General features: G+C 37.4%; 1 protein-coding gene across 1 annotated transcript; it reads right to left on the bottom strand.

Moving 5' to 3' along the window:
* Nucleotides 1-2932: 2932 nt before the first annotated feature.
* LOC145060183 (uncharacterized) lies at nucleotides 2933-3596 on the bottom strand. Its single transcript, XM_079007895.1, has 2 exons — nucleotides 3266-3596; nucleotides 2933-3198 (listed from the first exon to the last, which is right to left on the bottom strand). Exons 1-2 carry the CDS (start codon nucleotides 3594-3596, stop codon nucleotides 2933-2935), a joined length of 597 nt encoding a protein of 198 aa, XP_078864021.1.
* Nucleotides 3597-10715: the final 7119 nt, after the last annotated feature.

Below are 10715 nucleotides of genomic sequence, written 5' to 3'. Positions count from 1 at the left end.
CGAAGTTGTTCCAGATTCTCCCGTTCAGTGCGAAGCGAAGTGCTCAGTTTCGTAATCAAATCATTTGCTTTGGAAGCATTTGATTTAGCTGCAGTGTGGAGCTCTTTCATAAAATTTTTGGTTTCTGAGATTAGTTTGTCGACTTTTTCGGTCGCTTGTTGACATGAAAGAGTGGAGTCATCAACTGCCTTGTTTTCTTTTGTGAGATTGGATGCATGCTCTTTCACAAGAGTATCGAGCATACTCATAACCGCTGCATCAAAATAGGCTTGGTTTGAGGAGGTAGTAGAGGAGGCAATAAGAGAATCCAGCTTGGCGTTTAGATATTTGAGATTCCTCTGAGTAACAGGGGCATCATCATCACTATCTCCATGGATCGAGAATGGACTATAGTGAAAAGTGTCAAAATCTAGTCCATCAGCACCGCGAAGGTCTTCGTAATCATGTTGAGGTTTAGGAGAAATAGGAGATGTGGTAAAAGTAGTTTCAAAACTTGAATTCTTTGCCCCCGCATTAGATGCATTGACATGGACAGGAAGTTCGCATGTGGTGGTATTGGTTGTGTTAGTAAAAACAGGGTGGGGTATAAGAACAAATGAAGGCGGTTGAGTAGAAACAGGAGGTGTGCAAGGAGCAATTGTGGTAGGAATAGATGTGGAAGTATTTGATGGTGGAATAGCGAAATTTACCTCTTGGTTATTTTGGTTGACATCATCCTTAGTTTCGCCTCGATTTGCATCATCAGATTCGCTTTTAGATGAAGTTGAGGAAGGGATGCGAACTTTACGAACTGGCTTCCTGACTCGCTTTCGTTTTGGAGAAGAGGGAGCAGGCTTGGAAGAATAGCCTTTTGTCTATCGGTTTTTAGGAATCTGAGTGAGGGCAAATGAACCCTCTTTCGGTTGCTTCGGTTTTCCCCCTTTCTTGACCTTATCAGCTTCATCAAGAGTATGTTACATCTCAGGAGTGATGACTCTAGGTCCTGAACCTTGAAGCTTCTTGTATTCCCCAATGATTTTTCTTGCCCCAAACACACACCTATACATGGATTCAGGAATTGAACCCACGAAAGAAAACTTGGAGTTGTCAGCAATTGTTATCTTGGTAGTGTGAAATGTGACAATTTATGACATCAGAGAATCTACCATGACTGGTATGTTGAGCTTCGTGATTGCGCGCTGTACCACGATGGTCCAAAATCGACCACAGGAAATCTCGATGTGTCAAGTAGTGGAGTTTGTGATTTGCACCGGTTGAGACCATAGAACGGAACCATAATCTAGGTTGATCCCATGGTAGAGGCCATTGAGGATCGTCATGAAGGACTTGCTTGTGCAATCCGAACCAGTTACCCGTTCAGAAAATGCCTTGAAGACAAGGGTAAATAGGCCATTCCATTGGAGAGGAAGGTTAGATTTCATGAACTTGGTGATGGAGGTGATGAGATCTATGTACCCCATTTGATAGAACACGTCGATGATTTGATCAGTGGAGATCGAATCGGGGTTTACCATTGAATCGTCATAGGCAAGCCCTAGAAGAGAGAAAAACCTAGCCTTCGTGATGGAAGTCTTCTTCTCAAATACCTCAAAGGTAATCCATTCCTCCTCTCTGATGTAGGCTGCTAAAAAATAAGCATTTGACAGTAGAGACATTGGAACACACTCGATCTTGGTTAGAGCAATGACCAGAGGTGAGTACTTCAAACATTCGACGATCGGCAACATGAATGCACCGTATTTGAATGGAGCCAAATCGAGAATGAAGTTTTGATTCTGTTTGATAGTGAGGATAGATGACTGAGCAGACTGTTCTTGAAGAGAGGAAGAGTCGGCCATTATTGAAGGTCGGGGAAGAAAATCAATAATTGAGAGAAAATCACCTTTTTAGGGTTCATAATATCTTTGAGAGTGGTGAAGATTGAATCGTTGATTGAAAGATCCTTTTATATTGAAAGAGAAAAACCAAACAATGATTGCGTGACAATCTCTGATTTGACGCCTGGAAAAGTGGGATGTGACAACTGTAGCGCCTGACAGGGTGTCAGGTGACATCAGGCGGCGTAAGAAATGGAACCATTTCAAATTCCACGCACGTTTATTTCAAAAATCTTATCTTCAATTGCTGCGTCATCAACTTTTGTCCCCAACATTGCATGTTCATTGTGTTCTCTTAGATGTATAATCACCTTTCACTTTTGAGAATCAAACTTCATAAGTGCATATAAAAGCGAATAAGCGAAACTGAAAAATGTCATAAGGGTCACGAACTAGACTTTTGGAAAATCATAAAGATCTTCGTGCAAGATTGTGTCAAAGATAAGGAAATAAAGCAAAATATAGTTGTGGGATTTAAGTGATGTCAATAAAGACATGAAACTGTGGATCTCGGGCACGAATCTCTTCCTTCTAAGTCAAGAGAGACTAAAGTGTTGTTTGTTTTTCTGAAGTCAAAATGTCTGCAGTCTACCGACCATATCTGCAAGCCTCTACAGTAGAAGAGGTGGACAAAACGTCTTTAGTCTGTAATAAGAAGACTGTTTGTTTTTTAACGTCTACAGGGTGCTGAAATAAACTGAACTTCAAATAAAATGATTTTCCAAAATTAAAAAGATTTCTCAACACCAAAATTTTAATAATAATAGTCATATAACATTGGAAATAAAATTCATGCAATAAAATTAGTCACACAATTGTAAAAATTTGGTTTTGCAAAAACAATTTCATTTAAAACAATTCAATCTATATTGTGCATCAACTGATCAACAATTTCATCTCGTAACTGTGTCATATATTAACGGTCTGCTGCAGTACCATTTGTTGGAATCCCGTCTTCATCATCATTAAAGGTCACATTGTTATTTCTAAATGAGACATTGGGTTCATCGTATCGTGCGAAATATTCATCACTTAGTCCTTCTCTCCTTATAAAATTATGAAGCGAAACATGCCATGGCAATGTTTCTTTGTGTCACAAATGGGAATGGTGTCATCCTCTTCAATATAGGGAAGCGTGCTTTCAAAACACCAAAAGCACGCTCAATGACATTCCGAAGTTGTGCATGTCCATGGTTAAATTTTTCTTTATTGGTCAATGCACGTCTTTGACGAAAATCTCCAAGCCAATACCTCACATTACGATAAGGGGCCATAAATCCTCGAGTGTGTGCATACACAGCATCACAAAGATAATATTTGTCTGTAAAAAATGCAAAACACTAATCAATTTTCAAACTAAGATAAAAAAAAATTAAAAAAAAAACTACCTGGTGGTGGAAACGGGAATGATGTTTGTGGATCGGCTACTACTTCTGATAAAATTCTAGAGTCATGCGCTATCCCTTCCCACCCGACCATAACAAATGTAAAAATTATATTGAAGTCACAAATTTCCAATACATTTTGGTAGCAATCTCCCTTTCCCATACTTCTATATAAGTCTTGTTTCTTAGCAGGGACAACAACATGTATCAAAGTTCCATCAAGTGCACCAACCGCTCCTTTGAAAACCCGTCGTAGCCTCATATTATGTCCTGGAATGTTTGGATTCAGATTAAAAGAAGTTGGTACTATAACATCTTGTGCGAAAAGCATCATTTTCTCCAACACTTCATAAAAAAATTAATGAATTGTTTGCTTCGAGTGTTGAAATCTCCGGTTGATAATCACGTAACGTTGATTATGGCCGATCATCATCAAAAACATAGCCATCTTTTCCTCAACCGATACATGTTTGTTGTCCTTTAATGAGTAATGTGCTCTAAAATGAGCACATAGTCATACAAATGAGTCACGGGACATGCGTAATACTTCAACACATTGTAAACGATTACGATGTAATAACTCCAATGTGTATTCATGACCCATCATTTCCGAATCATTATCCTGCAATCATTTAACACCCCTCTTCCAAAAATAACGGATGTACAGGTACATAAGAATTACGAGAAGTAACTTTTGATCGTGATCCATTATGAACCTAAAATCAACAAAGTAGAATTTTACATAAATCATATTTCAAGTAGCAAAAACACATTAATCATATTTTAAGTAGCAAAAAAAACATTACATAAATCATATTTCAAGTAACAAAAACACATTAGATAAAACATATTTTAAGTAGCAAAAAAAAGCCATTACATAAATCATATTTCAAGTAGCAAAAACATATTAGATAAAACATATTCTAAGTAGCAAAATAAAAAAAATAAAAAGAATAGTTTCAACAAAGGCACAAAGACCTAACAAAATAGTTCAAACAGAGGCAAAAGGACCTAATAAATAGTTTCAACACAATAAAAATCATCGGACAATCTTTCCGTCCTTCAAAACTCATAAGCTTGTACCCATCATATCAAGCCATCCTCGTAATATCTCGGGAACATCGGGAAAATGCATCCACATCTCTCTCATGTTCATGGTCCCTCCAAAAATATGATATGCAACAAAGCGTAAAGGATCTGTAAGGTCTAACTGAAGCACCTCTAATTTCTCTAAACATTGAGGAATTGTATACCCTTTAGTCAAAATTTGTAGAGCTTTTTTCATTTCAAATGCTAAATCGTCAGCAGTAATAGAAGTTCCATCAGGTGAAGAAGCAGACGGTAAGGTACTAGGAGCTTTAGGAGTTGAGGGTTTAGCCCTTTTGTTGGGGTTACCAGATGGTGAAGCAGCAGAAGGTGAAGCAACAGAAGGTGAATCATCGGAAGGTGGAGCAGTAGAAGGTGGTGGCTCATGAAAAGGCTCATTAGCATGATGGGAAGTGTCATCACCATCATCATCTATTGCAAGAAAAGGGGTGGCGGTAATCTGAAGTGGTGGAAGACGACAAGAGGATGCTCCAACTACTGAAGATGATTGGGTTGAGTAACTCCTAAAATTACCAGTGGCACTATTTCCATCAAAAAGACGAGGACAAAGATCTGGAAAAGCCAGTGGCATTGTTTTCAACGACGCGGCCTTCGAATGCCCCTAAACCCAAATATAACAAAAAATAGTATAATAATATTTGGTAATTTCAAACGTAAATGTTTAAAAGTGTTTGTTTGAGAATTGTACCTTCTTAAAATCATCCCACTCCTCGATTGTTAAGTTAAAAGTGTTTGTTTGAGAATTGTATATATTGCCAGTTTTGTTTTTTTAATATACGCATCCTGTGTATTTGGCTTTCAGATTGTCATATCTATTTTTTATTTGTTTTTTACTCAAGTTAACGCCAAATTTTTCCTTAAGAACTCTTCCAAGCCTTATCCATGAATCTTTCTGCAAACTCGATCCTTTTCTACCAACACTCTCTACTTCTTCAATACAAGTATCCACTAAGCATTTTAATTGCTCATTGGTCCATTGATGTTTATCTCCCATTTCTAATAACCAATATAGCATTCACAATAAACAGTCAACAACAAACATCATTATTTCTTATTTCCAAAACCAATCAACATTCACATCATTATTTCATAATTCTAAATCAAAATAATGATTTTCAACAACAATTTTTAGCGCATTCAACAACAATTTGAAACAATAATAAGTATTTTCAGCCTCCTATGTCAGCAAATAAAATAGCCTCGTATTTCAACAATTTGAAACAATTTTTAGCATATTCAACACATTCTAACACCAATTTCAGCAAAAAAAAAAATATTACTTTCAGCGACATTTATAACCATTTCAGCAAAAAAAAAAACAATCAAATAACAATTTTCATCAACATTTAACAACAAATTGAAACAATTTGAACAATTTAAAACAAATTTCAGCAACATTTAACCACAATTAACAACAAATTGAAGCACGAGAATTTTCAGCAACATTTATCTACAATTAACAACAATCCAATAATTTGAAGCAAGAATAATCCTCAATTAACAACAATTTATCAACAAATTAGTGCATTAGTGAGTTTTCCAGCAATAGTAATCCTTAATTTCATTTTGGAATTGAAAAAAACAACCGAATGAAACAAACCTTTTTCGCTGTTGGTCGGTGGTGTCGCCTGCTCGCCTGGATGATCGAAGGCGGCGACTAGCGGTGCTAATCGGAGGATGGCGGCGACCAATTTGCAGTAAAAGATTGAATCTCATTTCCTATGTACAAGATTTAAGAAAAGTAAACATAAGTATTAGAGACTGTTTACCCCAAGATTAATTGATTAGTGATCATAACTTGTCGTGGGTTCAAAATATCAACTTTATGGGGTTTTTACTATTGATTACCATATGGCGGTGGTAATCGGAGGTTGGTCGACGATGGATTGAAGATGGAGTGGTCAAGGTATCGACTGGGAAGTGTTGGATGTTTTGACGATGGAGGCGCAAACAAAAGAAAGAGACACGTTTTTTTAGGTTAAAATCAATTCGCAGACCTTAGAAGAGGCTGACCCGAGTCTGTGTGGTGAAGACCTCGCGCTGACGTTTTTATGTCTGCGCACTTCAGAAAAACAAACGCACTACAAAACTCTAGGTCTGCGTGTGGTATGCGCCGCGCAGACAGAAGACACCACGCATATCTGCAAAGAAAAAACAAACGCCCCCCTAAGAAGTGTCTGTGTGGTTTCCCGTTGAAGTACGATCATTTGTTTGTTAAGAAACAATGGACGACATCTTTTAAAGTTAGGCAAGAATAAATGGTTTCATTTCCATGGAATCGTCTTGTAACAATCTCCAAAGGAATATTTTGTAATATCATTGGTCTAGTCTCTGTGACTTTTGGCACCTAGGCATTACAAAAGAATCATTGGATGATAGTTTAGAATCTAACACTTTCTAGAAGTGACAAGAATTTGGAATTCTAACACTTGCAATAAAGATTTGGAATTTTGAAATGAGCATCATTGAAATGTTCTTCAATTGATCTATTTCACAAATTAAGAACCATAGAAAAACATAGTGTGCATGCTTGGTGCATGGCATAACTATCGTTTAGACAAACATAGTGTGCATGCTTGGAGCATGGCATAACTATTGTTTTAATTCAATTATTAAGTTGATTATTCGAAACATTACACAATGAATGATGAGTAATCAATATGGATCAAAAGTTTTGGGGCCATATAGGATTAGTATTATTCTTGTGTTTCACTTTGTGTGTTTTGGAAGTAGGTACTAAGGCAAGACTGTCATGAATGGGTCTGTAGTTTGTCTAGGACAAAGTGGTTGCAGTGTTCATGAGTGCTCCTGGAATAAGAATCGAGTATTGGATTCAACCCATGCTCATTTGAATCACTTCATGAATTCTATCACGAGTGATCATGAGACGATAATATCTTATATTCTTGAAACGGAGACATATGAGTTGTAGTTGTGATTTGGTTGCACATTCACATATGTAAACGCACCAGTAACTTGGATGTTATAAAACATATTGTTCTGTGTAATTTGGTGAGTAAATACAAACAAGCATTTGAGTCAAAGTTTATCCATTCCTTTTACCCTTGGAGGGATAAAAGTGATATATGTGGGCCCCTCGATGATTTAGTGATGCCATCCGGCCTGGACTAATTTGATTTGTTCAATTAGTCGGTCGTCATAAATCGAAAATCGAGAAACAATAGATTGACAGAGAGAATGATTATAATTCATGTCTCAGTCCATATGAAATCTAGAATGGAGGAGTATATTATCCCTTATCTAATGGACACGTCATTGACTGGGTCAGAGTACGATAGTGGCTTTTAAGAGCTACGATTGCTAGTCGGGTTGGAGTCATGCTTGCAATATTAGTTATTAGACTTATCCAAGTGGGAGAATGTTGGATTAGTATCTAAGTCCATAACTATAATTGGTTTGTACTTGACCTGTGAGTAGCATGGTCCATTTAGGTTGCATATCATCAGGACAATTTGATAGGATGGACTTTTGAGAAGAAGTTATTTATGGTTTATTAATATATTACAAGTTCTAATATATTAATATGAAATCATATTATTTAATTAGTATTGATCAAGAATTAGTTTGGAATTAATTTTGTGATCAAAAGAGACAAATTAAATATAAGGGGTTGATTTGGTAAATTATTCATTCTTATTAAGTGGGCTTATGATCCATAGTTCTTCATGTTGGGCTAAACTCATGTGGTAACCCATGGATACTCCATGGAGGTTTTAACCCATGGAGCATGAGGGATATGGAAAATCATTAGGGTTTACATGTTGTAACCCTAGTTTGCCACACTACATAAGAGACCCTAAGGCTACCAAAATTGGCACCTAAGAGCACTTAAGTGGAATACTAGAGGGCTAACCGATTTGTGTGTGAAAGGAATCTCTTCTCAAGTTATCCTTTGTTCTAGATGTGTTGTGATTCCATTTGAGGCATTCATACTATTGGTTCTAAACTCTTGAAGTCTAAAGGTTCAACGTTTCCAACAAGCTACAAGAAAATGTTTGTTATCTAACTTGTTTTATTACCCAAGTATCAAATATTTGTATGCTAGTTGGGGTGATACCTTGGAAAGTTCAAGTTTGCATGTATAATAGAGAAAACATAGATCCAAAGTATTTAGGGTTGCATGTACACCTTAGGAATGTTAGAATGCTCAAAACCCTACATATATGTCAGCCAATTGGTATGCGGATCGAACGAAATGAATCTCAACGTTGTCGTCTTTTACATGATCCTTGATGAAATGATACCTCAGTGCTATGTGTTTCATCTATGAGTGTTGCACTGGGTTGTGACAGATGCGAATTGTGCTTTCAGAATCACAGTAGAGTAGGATTCGCTTCGTGTTCAGGCCATAGTCTCGTAATTGACTCTGAATCCATATGACCTGAGAAGTACAAGATGCAACAACAATGTACTCACTTCGGCTGTTGACAACAAAACGCATGTTTGATTTTTGGACTTCTAGTTGACAAGTTTGCCATCAAGAAATTGGCATCCTCCAGTTGTTCTTTTTCTATCTAACCCGCATCCTCCAAGATCAGCATCTGAAAATGCTTGTATGAAGAAACCTGATTTCGCAGGATACCATATACCGAGTGAAGAGGTTCGTTTCAAATATCTAAAGATATTCTTAACTGCCAACATATGAGGTTCGCATGGATTAGCTTGAAACCTAGCACAATAACAAACGGAAAACATAATATCTTGTCTGCTAGCTGTTAGATACATTAGAGATCCCATCATTTGGCGGCAAAGAGTCATATCAACAACCGATTTTTTCCAGAGATGGTGTTAGTTTCGTTCCGAATGCCATTGGAACCTTCACTTTGGAGTCTCCCGTCTAACCGAACTTAGACAGTAAGGTCTTCATGTATGTTTTTTGATTTATGAAAATGCCTTCTGGTCCCTGTCTTATATTCAAGTCAAGGAAAAAGTTAATCGGACCCATAGAGCTCATTTCAATTTAGTTTCCATCAACTTTCTGAATTCAGCTGTTAAGCTAGGATTCGTAGAGCCAAATATGATGTCATCAACATAAATTTGGACGATCATTAAATGGTCACCCTCTTTCTTGTGAAAGAAGGTTGTGTCAACCGAACCTTGTTTAAATTTGGACATTTAAAGGAAGCGGGTAAGAGTTTCATACCAGGCTCTTGGAGCTTGCTTCAGACCATAGCCTGCCTTGTCCAAAATATAGCAGTGATCGAGATACTTCTCATTCACAAAACCCGGTGGTTGTTCCACTTATACGGTCTCTTCTAATTCTCCATTTAAGAAATCACACTTAACATCCATTTGAAATACTTCGAAGTTCTTGTACGTTGCATATGCCAAGAAAATGCAAACAGATTCCAACCTTGCAACAGGTGCGAAGGTTTCTTCATAGTCGATGCCTTCTTCCTGACAATATCCCTTAGCCACGAGTCTCGATTTGTTCCTTATAACGTTGCCTTCTTTGTCCATTTTGTTGCGAAACACCCATTTCAGACCAATCACAGATGCATCCTGTGGAGTGGGAATCAATCTCCAAACCTTATTTCTTTTGAACTCATTGAGCTCGTCTTGCATTGCATGTAACCAATCAGAGTAATTGAGATCAGTATTGACAGATTTAGGTTATATCTTGGAGACAAATGAATTAAACATGCAGTATTCCACTTGAGAGAATAAAGCACTATCTTTTGCTTTTAGTTGAGATCTTGTAAGAACTCCTGCAGATGATTCACCAATCTCTTGTGTCTTTGGATGATCTTTGGTCCATTTCGTTAGTGTAGGGTAATTTGGATCATAAGATGGATCCAGTTCAGCATTCACATCTTCAAATTCTGATTGAACGTCTGTATCATCATTTGCATATGTATTCTACCCTTCGAATGATGAGACAGTTTCAAAGACTTGAATCACTTCTTCCCCCTCGACTGGAATTTCATGTGTTACAACTGGACGCGAATCCTCCCCTTGGAGAGGTGAGCTTGATGGTAATGATGAACCCTCCCCTAGAATGGATCATTCGATTTATATGGAGTGAAAAGCTCCTTCTGAGGACTTGCAGTGGAGTTAGAGATCTCCCCCTCGAGTGTAGTGCTCGTATTTTGAGGCTTATCCGTAGCTGATGGTTGATTGTGCATGTCTTTTGCAGCATCATCAATTATCTTCTCCAATTTGTCTACCTTACTACCAGCTGCCTTTGCTTCAGATGTGATGGCCTTCTCAGGTTCGTCAAATAGAAGCATGAATTTTTCATAGAGATTGGCCGATGGAATGGTCACTTGGTTCGATTGAAGATATATCTCTTTAGTTGACTGTCATTCGCTTGTGTCTTCTTTAA

Source organism: Lactuca serriola, chromosome 6 (assembly GCF_051521515.1).
Source record: "Lactuca serriola cultivar US96UC23 chromosome 6, Lser_US96UC23_V15, whole genome shotgun sequence".
In the NCBI taxonomy this organism is placed as follows: Eukaryota; Viridiplantae; Streptophyta; class Magnoliopsida; order Asterales; family Asteraceae; genus Lactuca; species Lactuca serriola.
Note: the sequence above shows the minus strand (reverse complement) of the source record. Positions and strands in the feature narration are given on the sequence as shown.